At 33.6% G+C, this 15918-nt stretch overlaps 1 protein-coding gene across 5 annotated transcripts in view; it reads left to right on the top strand.

Moving 5' to 3' along the window:
• Positions 1–15918, top strand: part of BRIP1 (BRCA1 interacting protein C-terminal helicase 1) — a 378898-nt gene that overhangs the window by 196980 nt on the left and 166000 nt on the right. For all 5 annotated transcript variants that reach the window (XM_031966520.1, XM_031966525.1, XM_031966521.1 and 2 more), the window contains 4 exons: positions 1446–1555; positions 4811–4893; positions 11810–12133; positions 14213–14974. In XM_031966520.1, the coding sequence (XP_031822380.1) occupies positions 1446–1555; positions 4811–4893; positions 11810–12133; positions 14213–14974 (1279 nt within the window). The remainder of the gene's footprint in view (positions 1–1445; positions 1556–4810; positions 4894–11809; positions 12134–14212; positions 14975–15918) is intronic.

A 15918-nucleotide genomic window follows, 5' to 3' on the forward strand; every position in this document is an offset into this window, starting at 1 on the left:
AACCAAATCAGTTCCAATAGAGCAGTAATGAACCGAACCAGCTATACCCAGGGAAAGAACTCTGGGAGAGATGACTATGAACCACTACATAGAATTCCCAATCCCTCTATTTTTGTCTGCCTGCATTTTTGATTTCCTTCACAGGTTAATTGTACACCATTTCAAAGTCTGATTCTTTTTGTACAGTAAAATAACTGTTTGGACATATATGCATATATTGTATTTTACATATATTTTAACATATTTAACATGTATTGGTCAACCTGCCATCTGGGGGAGGGGGTGGGGAGAAGGGGAAAAATTGGAACAAATTTTCAATTGTCAATGATGAAAAATTACCCATGCATATATCTTGAAAATAAAAAGCTATTTAAAAAAAAAAAAAAAGAGAGTAGAGAACTGGTTCATTTGTTCCCTCCCTCTTAGCCCATTTCTTCACAGTTGAACATCCATTCTGAAGAGTGTGTTGATTCTCACAGCAGTGGAGAATCCATCAAGCTTGAGTTACTCATTATATATTGATCTTCTCATTACTTATATGTTGGGTTTTAGATGACTGAGAAATTATGTCAATAAATTGTTGTTTAAACCTAGACTAATGTAGTCTTGAGTCCAGTTCCATTTGCCTTTTAAGGAAACTTAGGGCAGGAATGTAACTTTCCATCCAGGTGCTCAATAGAGTCTAATGTCAGTTTTATTACTCCTACACTGTAACCAAAGTTTGAGGAGAGAGACCTCCATGTTATTCTTATTTAAAATTAAGGAAAAAGCCCTCCAGTGTCCAGAAAGCATAGTTATATCACTATTTTTAGAAATAATTGAAGAGAATAATTAGAGATGTCATTCTTTGAAATGTTTCATACTTTTTTTTAAAGAGCACCTTTTATTTACTTATATCATAATTCTTGAAAGAAACAATGACTTATTGATTTTAGAAGTATTGTCAAATCACAATTTCACAATTAGAATGCAATCCAGCCTTCAGTTCCTTCTTATGCAAAATGTTCTGTTTTAATAATAATAATAATAAAAGATATTATCTTTTGACTATTGAGAACATCTAATCTCTTTAAAGAGGCAAAATGTGCATATATAAAACAAAAAACCCCACTTAGAATGGTGTATTTGTAACAACGGATTTGTGAAGTTCACTTTTAAGGTATTGATTAGATATTTTTAGGGTAGATGAAATGGAAGACTTTGAAGTCCCTGAGATATAATGAAATGCTTTAATATATTACTTTTCATGATTGACATTTATAAGTGATTAAAAAAAGTTAGATAGCTGGATCTAAATTATGAAATGCATGCCCATAATAACACTCTGAGGAAGCTGAAAATTATCTGTAGGTAATTTAAAGGCTAAATATTTACCTATTCCTTTTGGTCTTTTTTTTTTAACCGAAGTAATAATAATATAATAATATGTACCATCCTACCTTTAGGTTGAATTAAAGAGAAAATACAATGACCAACATTCAAAACGAGGTCTTTTACCCGGCCGCCAGTGGTATGAAATTCAAGCTTATAGAGCCCTGAACCAGGCACTTGGCAGGTAAGTGGAATTACGGAATGTAAGATATCAAATGATGAACTATCTAAACTAAGACTATTTTGAAGACTAGTCATATTGCTCCATACCTTGTAAAATAAGAGACAATAAAACCATAATATCTCAGAACCCAATTAACATATTTTGAAGTGTAAAAGCTGACATTTTTGGGGAAAAAAAAACCAAATCAGTCAATAAGAAACATTCATTGAACACTTCATGTGTACCAGTCCCTGTACTCAGAAATGAGGATACAAAGAAAGGCAAAAGCACAATCTTTGCCCTCAAGGTGAACAAACAAGTTACACACAATGTAACTTGGAAGCCAAACCACAGGGAAGGTGCTGGCGTTAGTGGAAGTGGCCATAAGGGAGCTTGGGATCAAAAAAAAAAAAAAAAAACTTTGCACAGACTGTATCATTGGAACAGAGTCTTAAAAGAAACCAAGAGGGAGAGAATTCAAGGCAGAGGTGATAGCCAAAGAAAATGTGTTGAATCTACTGGTCATCCTGCCATCTGGGGGAGGGGGTGGGGGGGAGTAAGAGGTGAAAAATTGGAACAAGAGGTTTGGCAATTGTTAATGCTGTAAAGTTACCCATGCATATATCCTGTAAATAAAAGGCTATTAAATTAAAAAAAAAAAAAAAGAAAGAAAACGTGTTGAATTGGGAGATGGAAACTTGTGTGAGAAGAATAGCAAGAGAGTTGCTGTCAAGGGGCGGCTAGGTGGCACAATGACTAGATCACTGGCCCTAGAGGCAGGAGGACCTGAGTTCAAATCCTGGGTAAGGCACTTAAGCCCAATTGCCTTCCTCCCAAAATAATAATAATAAAATAAGAAGGCCATTATCACTGGATCATAAGAGTACATGGAAAAGGGTAAAAAGTAATTCTAGAAAGGTAAGAGGGAGCCAATTTGTGAAGGACTTTAAGTTGAACATTTTCTATTTAATTTTAGAGGTGATAGGTATCCATTGGAATTTGAATCGGAGAGTTAGGGGGAAATGTCATGATCAGATGTGTATCCTAGAAAAATCACCTTGCCAGTTAAGTAGAGAATGACTTAGGATGGAAAGATACTTGAGGGAGACCCCAACCAACAGACTAGGGGCTGTATAGTCCAAGGGAGACCCCAACCAACAGACTAGGGGCTGTATAGTCCAAGAGTAAGATGATGAGTCCTGCATGAGGTCCTAGATGAATGAGTAAAAGGAAAGGGTGTATATTTGAAATAGGTTGTAAAAGCAGAAACTAATCGCACCAAATTAGTTATGTAGAATGAGTATAAATAAGGAGTGAGCATAATACCAAGGTTGAGACTGAGTAACAAGGAGGATACTATTCTCTTGACAATAATGGGAAGTCTGTTAATGTAGCATTTGAAGGGCAAATTCAAAACGACATTCAGTGCAGATGCAGGTCTGACTGGTTGGTCAGACCAAGCAAGAAACTATAAAAAGTGGATCCTGACAGTGCCAGATCACAAGAGAGAGTACCAGATCACAGGAGATGGCTATAGAGGGGGGAGGAAAAATGGCAGAAAGAGAAGGAAGATGGTGAGAGGATTGTATAGAAAAGTCACAAAAGGGAAACAAAGAAAAATAGTAGGGGAAATCTTAGAATGGACAGAAGAAATCCTTTGATTCAATAATTAATTTTTACTTAAAATAACAATATTACATAGTCTACAAAGTTGACCAATTATCTGTTTTTTAAATTACGCTTAAAAGAATGAAGCTTTTTAAAATAAATATATATTAAAATTACAACAGCCGTATACGTGTGTGTGTGTGTATGTATATGTGTGTGTGTGTGTACTTCTGAAATATGTCTTGGGATAAGTTCAGATGCAACCCAGTCTTCTACACCATCTATGTTTGTAGCATTAGTGCTACATAATGAGAATTAATGTTCATGAGCATAAACTTGCTGAATCATGAGAAAAGAAAGATCAGTTAATATACAGTGTACTATTTAAGGCAGAAAAATATAATGGTATATTTTATCATGACTTTTTAAGAAGGGTTGAAATTTAAAAAAAAAAATCATAGTGCTTAAAGAATTAAGCAACACTAAATCATAAAATTCCTTTAGATTATTTCTTTCTTGGAACATTCTAGTCAATCAGAATTTGACAACATAAAACTAATATAAATTTCATTTTTTATTAGAAGTTAAAGTAAAACTAATTTGAATGCTGTACTAATTAGAACTTGTTAAAAAATTTACATCATATTCTGTACAAAACTAAATTGAAAAAAGCAAAGACTGCTCTCAGAGGCATTGGTTCAGTGAATAGAGAACCAGGAAGTCAGGAGCACCTAAGTTCAATTCCAGTCTCAGAAACTTGATGCTAGCTGTGTAACTCTGGGCAAGGCACTTAACCCTGATTGCCAAACCCTTCCATTCCCCCCTAAAAAGACTACTCCCATGGTACTGTGACTGAATCACAGAGATGATTGATTTCAACCTTAACCTGACCAGGAATCTTGTCTACCACATCCCCAATTAGTAGTGCTCCAACTTCTTGAAAATCTCCATTCTAACAGCATGACACTCATAGGCTAATCAACTTTTGACTGGCTAAGACAGGATTTTAGATTTTTTTTTCCTTTCTTTTTTTTTTTTTTAGCTAATATATATTTTAATTAAAGCCTTTTATTTTATTTTTCGAAATATAAGCATGGATGATTCTTTGACATTAACCCTTGCAAAACCCCATCACAAGATCATTGAGATTTTAGATTTTTCACAGCATTCTGGCCAGTCATCTTGGCCTCTCTGGACCTCAGTTTTTTCTAATCCCATCCTTCAATCTAGGAACCCATAATCTTGTGACCTACCATGAGATCTATGACCCACAAAAAGACAGGCAAAGTTTATTTAAATGTAGATATTATTTAAGAGCATCTGCATAAATACATGGATTTTTTTTAAAAACTGTAGAATTGATGAGTATACTTTGGGGGAAAAATTTTCAAATAATTAAATTCTCTTGTATGCAAAGAAACTTTTTAACCTAACTTTGTGGTATCAACTATTAGTTGAGAAGTTTTTTTTAAATAAGGTATACCTAGTTTATTTAACTATTTTTCTGGATAACTTTTACATCTTTCTCCTAAAGCTAGTTTCCATTATAGGGATGTGTAACTGACATGTTTAGACTATCTTCATGCTTTTGACTATCTAACTAAAATTTTTATTTTGTTTCATCACATAATTACTTCAAATATTTTCCTTTTCGCTATTTCCCCATAGGTGTATTCGGCACAAAAATGATTGGGGAGCTCTTATTTTAGTTGATGATCGCTTCAGAAGCAACCCAGATCGATATATATCTGGTAAGAAACTCAGGAGAACAATATAGTAATAATCTTTGTTACTTAGCATTATCTTTTTAAAGAAATATTTCTTGAAGTTGGAACTCCCAGATATAAAAATGTTCTGTATTTTGTTTGAAAATCCAGTTTTTTTCATAAAAGTTGATATCATACAACCAAATCATTTCCAATGGAGCAGTAATGAACTGAACCAGCTATGCCCAGAAAAAGAACTCTGGGAGATGACTAAAAACCATTACATTGAATTCCCAATCCCTATATTTATGCACACCTGCATTTTTGATTTCCTTCACAAGCTAATTGTACAATATTTCAGAGTCTGATTCTTTTTGTACAGCAAAATAACGTTTTGGTCATGTATACTTATTGTGTATCTAATTTATATTTTAATATATTTAACATCTACTGGTCATCCTGCCATCTAGGGGAGGGGGTGGGGGAGTAAGAGGTGAAAAATTGGAACAAGAGGTTTGGCAATTGTTAATGCTGTAAAGTTACCCATGCATATATCCTGTAAATAAAAAGCTATTAAATTAAAAAAAAAAAAAAAGTTGATATCATAAGGAATTTAAAGAAGCATAAGAAATTTTGCCTGTAAGATCTAAGAATAAGGGAAGTGTTTATGATTATATAAAAGATTGAGAGGGTCTCGGGAAGTAAAATATCATTTTAATTATATGAAATTAAAAGGCGTTTGCACAAACAAAACTAAAAGGAAATTTAAAATTAAATTAAAAGAAAAATTAATTAAATTATTTTAAATAAAATTAAAAGCCAAAATTAAAAGGAAAGCAAGAAATTGAGGGGAGGGAAGGAGTAATAGTCTGCAAGTTTCTCTCATAAAGGTCTCATTTAAAAAAAATATATGAAACAGCCAAATTTACAAAAATTGGAGCCATTTCCTAATTGATAAATGGTCAAAGGATATGAATGGACAGTTTTTAGAAGAAAAAGTTAAAACTATCAATAGTTATATTAAAAAGTGTTCTGAATTACTTTTGATTAATTCAAAATTAATCAGATTTTGGTAGCACTTCACACCTATCATATTAACATGAAAGAAAAGGAAAATTATAATACTAGAGGTTTATGGAAAAATAAGGACATTAAATTAATACACTGTTGATGTGACTTGGTCCAAGTATTCTGGAGAACAATTTGAAACTATGCCCAAAGGACAATAAAACTTTGCATACTCTTTAATCTAACTATGCTGCCATTAGGTCTGTATTTCAAAAAGAACAAAGAAAGGGATATTTAAAAAATTGGGTGTATCATCTCGTTTTGTGGTAACAAAGAATTGGAAATTGAGGGAATGGTCATCATTAGGGAATGACTGAGCAATGATTATAATAGAATAATGTAATTCTATAAGAAATGAAGAGCAGAATGGTTTCAGAAAAATCGGGGAAGATTTATATAAATTGATGCAAAGTGAAGCAAGGAGGACATTTTTACAGAGACAGCAATCTTATAACAATAATCAACTATGAAAGACTTAGCTACTCTGATTAAGACAATGATCAAAGACAATTCTAAAGGATGCCTAATGAAAACTTTTATTTACCTCCAGAGGGAGAACTGATGAACTCTGAATATATATATATTGAAGCATCCATTTTTCATTTTCATTATGTTTCTTTTTCTTTTTTGTTTGTTTTTTTTTTTTTTTTTGCAATATAGTTAATATGGAAATGTTTTCCATGAAAAAAAAAAACCCAACAATCTTTTAAACTTTATCTATTTCTGAAAACATCTTTGCAAAGATACTGTTAACCATCTATCAGATCAAGTCATCTTTCTAGAGGTTTTCATAGGGGATTGATAGATCCCAGTATGGTAGATTTTTCCCTATCTTATAATTTGCTTTAAGTGACAAACTTTTCCTATTTTAAATATTTTTATGAAAATGTTACTCAAAGAAATTACATACTTTGTTGCCTTTCTAAACACAGTATACTAAACATAGTTCAACCTTTTTTAAAAATGAATCAAGATCATGATTATTATTATGAATCAGGCCTAACCCAGGCCAGTTCATCAAATTAGACTCAGGGGTTAAAATGCAACAAGACACACTCATCAATCATAAAATGCAACAAAAACAATTTTTAATAATCACAAACAATCAAAAGCATGCAGTTTCAAATTAAAAATATTCAAATGGTATTCTCCTCAATCTACACAGATAACCAGGTTAGGAACCTAGGAAGAAGGTCTCCTTGAGCAACTGGAGCTCTGGAGAGCCTGTGTTAGGCCTCTTCTAAGTCAGGAAATAAAAAAGTTTATTGAGTACTCCCTTAAGTTATCAGCTAAAAGCTATGCTCTTGATATAGGTCATTGATGGGTAAGGGCTTCCAAAGCAGAAGAGGAGTAAGATGGAAGAGTCCTGGATTAAGTGAAGACAGAAGCCTCAACAGCCCTTCCCTACCATAACCCCCAGTGTCTTATACTTGAAGTCCTCACAAAACAAACATAGTTCCCACCACATTTGGAAACATCAGTTATTATACTTTGCTCTGGGATATCAGAGGCCCTCTGTGGTTACTGAGAGGTATTGAGCAAATACTATTACACAAAATGATCCCAGGCCGCTGTGATTTTTTTTTTAGTTCTTCTATGTGCTTTATATGCTGTCAAACTGTTAGCTGTCACTTCTTACTGTTGATAGTGTGCTTTCTTCTAACATCTCCTAATTTGCCTAATCTGCTTATGGGATAGAAAACAGATAAAAGGATCTCTTAAAATTGTGTATGAAATAAGTGACGATCTGAGAAGCTTTTGGATAAAGTACAAGGGCACAGATTGTGATATATCTTGTTTGCTTTATGAAGATTTGTACTTCTTCTGTGATTTACATTATGGTTAATAAAGTTTCTGAGAAGGTAGTGTTTGGTTAAAAAGAAAAAAAAAAGTGTTCTATGTGTCCGAGAAGTAGGATGTAGTTGAATAGAAGACAAGTTTTTTGTTTCTTTGTTTTGAAAGTAATGCTGCACAGGGTCAGCTAAATGGTATTGTGGAAAGAGCAATGATCCTGGATACAGAGGACTTGAACTCAAATATGGCCTCATACTTTTATAAACTTTGTGATCCCAGGCAAGTCATTTAACCCTGATTGCCTCCAAAAAACAAAATAAAACAAGAGTAGAGCAGCTTTGTAGAGAAAGACATAACTTATATTTTTGCTTTAGTTTGAGTAAATTCATCTTTCCGATATGCCACCCACACCAGTCTCATTCATCTTAATGCTGAGAAGATATAAGTTGAGTTCAAGCAAGGAACAAACAAGAAATGAGGGAAATACTTGGTACTTTTTTTTACTGCTGTTAAAAGTTCACTCTAGACTTATTCTATATCAGCAATTGAGTGTATTTCATTTTTGTAATTTTAAGTGTAAACATAAATTTTTCTTTTCCACAACATCATTGTTGTTTCTACTGTTCAGTCATTTGTTCATATCCTACTCTATATGACTCCATAGACATTGTCCACTTTCTTGGCAGAGATACTGGAGTGGTTTTCCATTTCCTTCTACAATTCATTTTACAGATGAGAAAAATGAGCCAAACAAGGTTAAGTGATGTGCCTGGGACCACACAGCTAGAAAGTGTCTGAAGCAGGTTTTGAACTCAAATCTTTCTGAACACAGGCTTGGTATTCTGTATACTGAACCACCCAGCATTGCTCACATTGCTTGGTCATTTTACAGTCATGTTGGACACTTCATGAGCCCAACTTGGGATTTTCTTTGCAGAGATACTAGAATAGCTTTCTGTTTCCTTTTTTGGCTCATTTTTCAGATGATGAAACTATGTTACTTGCTCGGGTTCAAACATCTAGTAAGCTAGTCTGAAGACTGGATTTGAATTCACAAAGACAAATCTTCCTGACTCCAGACCCTGTATGCTGTATATTATGTTACTTAACTACCCCCAAACATCAATCATAGCATATTAAGGAAATTTTTTTATTATTACCTCTTTTCAGATCATTTATTTTCTAATATAACCCTTTCCAAATACAATCCATTTCTAATACAATTCCAAATATAATGCCCTCTCACCAGATAGCTTTCCCATATAACAAAAATAAGAGAAAAAAAAAGACAGTTTAAAAAAAATCAGCCAACATATCAACCCCATCTGATAGTATGCAGGATATTTCACACCCATAGTCCTGTCCCTCACTTCTACATAGAAAAGAAGGAGGTACCTTTTCTCAACTCTTCCATGGACCCAATTATGATCACTTAATTGCACAGCTTTCACTTTAATTTTATTAGTCTTTTTGCTTATATTGTCATAATTGTGTTTTCCTGATTTTGCTTACTTCAACTTTGCATCCGTTTAAATAAGTCTTAATATCTTTTTCTGAATTCTTCATTTCATTGCTTCTCACAGTAAAGTAACAATTCATTTCATTCATATACCACAATTTGTTCAGCCAGTCCCCTGTCAAATGAGACCTACTTTATTTCCAGTTTTTCATTACCACAAAAGTGGTACAATGAATATTTTGCTAAATATGAGGCTTTTATTTATGTTTGACCCCATGTGGAATTATCAGTGTCAAAGAACATTCAAATCACTTTAAAAAAAAACATAGTTCTAATTACTTTCTAATATAATCGAACAGGTTTACAGGCCTACTAACAGTTTAATCACAGTATTCTTAATTAACAATCAGATTGATGCAAAAATTTGACCATCAATATCAAAGTTGAATTTATTTCTTTTATTAGGTTGTTCCTATGATGGATTAAAAAACAACCACTTTTAATTTGAGGCTAAGAAATAGATAACTAAAGGCAAATAAATAGCTGTTAAATGCCAATATCTCGTCAGCAGGTGGAGCTCAGATTCCTTTATATTTGTAATAGTAAACAAGAGCTTTATGTAAACCAGATGAACAGCTCTGCTTACAGAAAGCTAGAACTGAAGAAACAACTGTAATATTCAATTGCATTTAAGTTACAGTTCTTTCTATAAATAAAAACATAAAGGATATGTTTAAAATGATTTTATATTTTATATATTATATATATTATACATATATATTTTAAGATCAACTTAAATTTTTAGCATGTAGCTCAGGTTTATCATTGTAACATTATCTCAGAGTATTTTTTTTTACCTTTCTCAGACACAGAAAGTCTATTAAAAAATGTCAGATACACAGATTGAGAGCTGTCAGGGACCTGAAAGGTCATCTAGTCCAACATCCTTCAATCTCACCACTTTTTGCAGATAAGAAAACTGATACTAAAAGGTTATTATTTACTCAAGGCAACATAAACAGTACTGGTGGACAACTAAATTACAGATTTCTAGAGGAGATTTAGCAGAACTGGAGATTTACTTTTCTCTTACATCTTATCAATTTTTTTATTTCTCAATAATGCTAACATGAACATAATAATGAATTTAATAGTTAACATTTATATCATGCTTACTATGTGGTTGAGGCAGCTACATGGTGCAGTGAATAGAACATTGGGTTTGGAGTCAAGAAGATCTGATTCAAATGTGGCTTCAGACACTTACTATATGACTCTTGAGTGAATCACTTAAATCCCTATTTGCCTCAGTTCTTCATCTGTAAAAGTGGATACACACTGGAGAAGGCAATAGCAAACTATTCCAGTATCTTTGTGCCACCCCCAAAACAAAACAAAACAAAACAAAAAACCCAACCCCATATCCATAGAGTCAGAAATGATTGAACAACTGACCAGCAACAACCACGTACTAGTCATTGCTAGAGATTTTATAAAATACCATCCTACTTGATCTTCATAGTAACTCTATGAGGTGGGTGTTTTATTAACCTCATTTTACAGTTGGAAAAATTGAGGCAAACAAGCATTAAGTGACTTGCCCAAGGTCACACAACTTAAAAATGTCTGAGGCCAGATTTGAATTTTTGATCTTTCTGACTCAGGGGTTAGCACTATATCGACTGGTGTCTTGAAATAAAGTCTATGTGCTGGCTCATTTATATTTGAATTCAATTTTCATAGTGCATTAAGCATTGATAGAAAAGATAAAGCAAGAAAAAAGTTGAAGGAAAATTTGAAGCCAAAGGAAAATGGAGTAACATATAGCTGACCATCTTTTAGTAATGTTATTCTTTCCCTTAACCTTGAATATCACAGTGACTTTCAAAAGACTTTAATCTATTCCCAGTACCTAATATTGCCTCTCTTGTGATAGTACACATTCATATTTATTGCAGGGATCTGGATATAGCACAGGCCAAATCACTTCTCCCCAAACTAACTATACTCTACCGATTTTTGATATAAAATCATTGGCCCGAGTTAATGTCAGCACTCCAACACAATTATAAAGGTGTCCAGTTGTATTTGGAAGAAAATTAGGGATAAAACTAATGAAAATATGGAATCTTGATTTTATTTCTGTAAATAAGATAGGTGCTGAAATGGGTATAGTGTTGGACTTGGAAATAGCAAGTCAAGTCCAAATCTTGCCTCAGCCACTTAGTAACTGTATGATTCTAGACAATTTACAACTTTTCCCAACCTCACTTTTCTCATATGTGCAATGGAGATCATAATACCACTTGTCTTGCAGAGTTTTATGAAAATAAAATGAAATAGCATATGTAAAATGTTTTGCAAACATTAAAACACTATATAAAGATTAGTTATTATGGACAACAACAACAATATGGGGGACGTTGTTGGCCTCCTTCCTCCCTTACCCCAACCCCAGGTTCTCCAAATAATAAGAAACAACTTTTATTTCTGTAATAGTTTATCTTTTCTGATATAAAAACATTCTGAATTCCTGTAAAGCAAAACATGTTATTTTAAAAGAATTGAAAAATTAATTTTATGATTCTTCTGAAAGTATAATCAACATAACTGTCCTGCTTGGATTTGCTTTTTTCTTAGGTCTTTCCAAATGGGTTCGTCAACAGATTAAGCACCATTCAACCTTTGAAAGTGCACTGGAGTCCTTGGCTGCATTTTCTAAAAAGCATCAAAAAATCATTGATGTGTCATCTTCAGATAATAATGAATCTGTGCAAGAAGTAGCATCTTTAAAGGATGAGTCCTCGACATCTTTATTAGAATCAACAGTTCACCTATCACCAAATGTTCTTCAAAAAGATGAAAGGAAGCCTTTTGTCCAGGAACTTCAGGCTCCTAGAACGATGGCGGTGGAATTCAAACTACATAGTCACCTGTGTAACATCATCACAGCCCAGAATAAAAGTATGTGGCATGGAATCACAGCATTAGAGCTTGGAGGTCACCCAACCCAACACTTCCATTTTTTAAATTGAGGCCCTGAAAGATTACAAGTCTTGTCTAAAGGTCTTATAGATAGTGCTTGACAGGGTCAAGAGTCAAGCCAAGGCTTCTGACCCTAGTCTGGTTGTCTTTCCATACTCTTAAGACATTGTTCACTCTAAAGAGAAACATCTGTTTCATCATAATAGGAGAGAGATTGATAAGACAATATCTTATCTAAAAAATGACACGGATTTTAATGTAAGTCTGTTTTGAATCATTAGTGTAAAATGATAGCCCAAACTCCAGATGTGATCTCTGCTCGCATTGCTTCTAGGAATAAGGAGATGATCATTTCATTGTCTTCTGACATGATCAGATCACAGCTGGAGTATTATGTTCAGTTCTCACTGTCACAGTTTAGGAAGGATATTAGATAAACTAGAGAGTATCTAGAGGAAGATAACCAGAAGAGTCAAGGACCTTGAGGGCCCTTTTTATATGAGGATCAATTGAAGACCTTGGAGATGTTTATCCTGGAGAGAACTTGAGAGCCATTTTCAAGTATCTAAAGGCCTCTCCAGTGGAAAAGAGGTTAGACTTAATCCATTTGATCCTAGAGGTCAGAACTAGGGACAATAGGTAAATGTTGCCAAGAAGCAAATTTAGGCTTGATATCAAGAGAGAGGGTGAGGGAGGGGTGAACAGGACTTCCTAGAAATTACACTTATTCAAAAGTGGAATTAGCCACTCCTTTAGTAGAAGAGATTAGAGGATGAATGACTGCTTGTTGGATATGACCGAGAGATGGGTGAGTGGGTGAGGGAGGGAAGATTCATTTCTGGTATATTTCATATTAGAAAGTCACTGAGATCCCTACCAACTCTAATATTCAGTCATCTGTGGTAGCTGAGTTGTCATTTGTTCCAGTTGTCAAAAGTAGGACCTTAATGACTGTAAATTAGAAAAGTAATGGAACTTAGCATTATAACCATTTTCTGCAGTGTGGTTCTTAAATGACATTGCAGAATCCTTCCCTTCTGTCTCTTCTTTCCATTGCCACAACAACTACTCCATTTTGGGGCCTTGTTACCTCTTGCTTAGACTATAGCAGTAGCCTATTTTATCTATTTTTTCTTACTCATTCTTTTCACGCTACCTAAGTAATCTTCCTACTGTAAAACTCTGATGACATAACTCTCTTAAGGAATCTTCAGATGTTCCTTATTACCTATCCAATAAAGCATATCATTCTTCCCAACATTCAAATTAAATCCTTCTACAATTTGTTTCCAACTTGAATATATACCACTCCCCTTCATTTATTCTGTGTTTCAGCCAAACTATACTGTTTATAACCTTCCTTGTCCTTTCTTTGTGCCTTTTATGCTGTAGCCTCCCACATGGAAGAAATGCTTCTTCTCCTTACTCTTCACCATCTCTGTCTATTGAAACACTTCTCTTCTTTCCCTGGTTTTTTTCCTTCTTCCATGATCTTTCCCTCTTCAAATTTCTCAAGATACTTTATGTGGTAAACAGTATAGTAAAATGGGAAGAACACTAAACTTGTCTTAGGAGCCAAGTTTAACCTCATCTTTACCACTTGCTATCAATATGACCAAGATTACTTACCCGCTGAGCTTTGTTTCCTCATCTGGAAAGTGAAAGGCTCATGTTAGATCTTCTTTAAGATGCTTTCCTGTTTAAATTTTATTATTCTATTTTTACTTCTCTTTTGGGCATCCCAAATTCTGCCTTGTATCATAGTTATTCATCTACTTGGGATGTGATGCAAATATATTTTACTTCTATCCTAAATAGAAAACAATAGATTGCCAATCAGGGCACATCCTAGCTCTTACAGTGATAAACTGAAAATAGATAGATCACTTCCTTTTTCTGAACCTCTATAAAAGAAATAACTTTTTCAGTGTTATCTACTTTTGATTCCCCCTTTACTATGTAGCTTTTAATTATCTATGTATGAAATAGGATCATCTTAATATAGTAATGGTCAGTACAAGCAAAGGCAAGAAGTTAATTTTTTCTTTGTATTTACAGATGATTCATTATTTTTGGAAGATTCTCCCCAGAAAATAAAGAGGGAAAATTTTTTAATATCCAGATCCACAAGTCCAACCTTTAATAAACAAACAGAAAGGAATAGCTGTCCTGAATCTAACTCTGGGAAGAAATATTTTAGCCCCAAGTCACTGACTTCCACACCTCTGCACAGATTTCCAAAGAATGATGACTTCAGTACTTTCCCTTCCAAAAAGGAAAAGAGGGAAAGTACAGTTGAACTGTCTCTCACCAATAGAGGCCAGTCCTCTTCCTTGTCAGGCCCACAATCAGAAACAATCACTTCATTGTTAAAAAGGACTAATGCTGATAGTAAAAAATATCCTGCTGAACAGTTTCTCTGCCCTGAAGAAGCTCTGGATAAAGACATTGATCTGAGTCCTATACATGGAGAAGCTGGATTTTCCAAAGTAAATGAAGATATTGAATCAAAAGAAGAGGATGAATCTATCTTTTTCACACCAGAACTTTATGATGATGCAGAATCCAATGCAGAAGAAAATGAAGAGCTACTTGAAAATGGTGGAATAAATCAAAGGACTGAGAATTCAAATTACGTTATAGCAGAAAATCTTTTGGAAATTGATTGCACCAAAGGAATGGGTTCAGATTACACAGACATGTGGTTGATTAGAAACATGCAAAATGAAGAATATAAAGTTGACAACCTTAGTAATAATGTAAAGGTGGCAAATATATGTGAACAAGAGCTGCAAAGGACTCAGGAAATGGACCCTATAGGTAACATCAACACATGATCCCCATACTGTTTAAGATTTCTGGACCAAACTTCAGTTTAAATGATTACTCTACCTTTGATAAATGATATAGATGCTTTAAAAAAAATAGTAGGCAGCCTCATTTTCAAGCTGTGTTTAGCATTGGTTAAAATGGCACTCAATTTTATAAACTCTTATTTTCTATTTGAAAGTATATATTATGCTATTCTCCAGTTCATTTTTTAATATGATGTACAAGAAGCTTTTTTTTTTCCCCTAAAAGAAAAACTTTCTTGTAGAAACAGATTCCCTATTTAACATGGTAAAAAATATATGGACTTTCTTAGGCTGCTTCCAATTTTACTTTAGCACAGAAATCTTGTAATCCCCTCCTCTTTTTTTCATATTTAGATATAAAGTTTAGAGAGTACTTCTATCATGAATGTCAGTTCTGATTCATTTGTTAATTTTACCACACATCATGTAATAGAAATCTCATTCCCGTGAGCAGTTCCTTCTCTCTTTAAAGTTCATATCAAATTCTTTTTGCCAGCTTGTGATAAATTTAAAATAGCAATTAAGCTATTGTATATATTTTGTAATTACAGTTAATTTTACCCTTTTTGTATGATATGATAATCTGAAACCAACAGAATTCACACAGAGCCAATAGAGTTATATACAGATTTTAATTTTCAAAATTAACATTCTCAAGCAGGCTGAAAAATGAGTCTAAAGATGAGCCCAATTGAAATGTGCCCCCTTGTGGCCAGATGAACGTGTCTGTTATTTATTTTCCTCATTTCCAAATGTCCAAAAAGATCTATTCTTTAAGCAAAAGCAGAATTACTGGGATAGGGCAATCCTGACTGGAACAGGATTAATGTGGATTATAAATTATATTTGTGAGCTCACATGAACATGTATTGAGCAAATGAACATGTATTCTTCATCAAAAATAGTTAT

The sequence above is a fragment of the Sarcophilus harrisii genome, chromosome 4, assembly GCF_902635505.1.
Source record: "Sarcophilus harrisii chromosome 4, mSarHar1.11, whole genome shotgun sequence".
Lineage (NCBI taxonomy): Eukaryota > Metazoa > Chordata > Mammalia > Dasyuromorphia > Dasyuridae > Sarcophilus > Sarcophilus harrisii.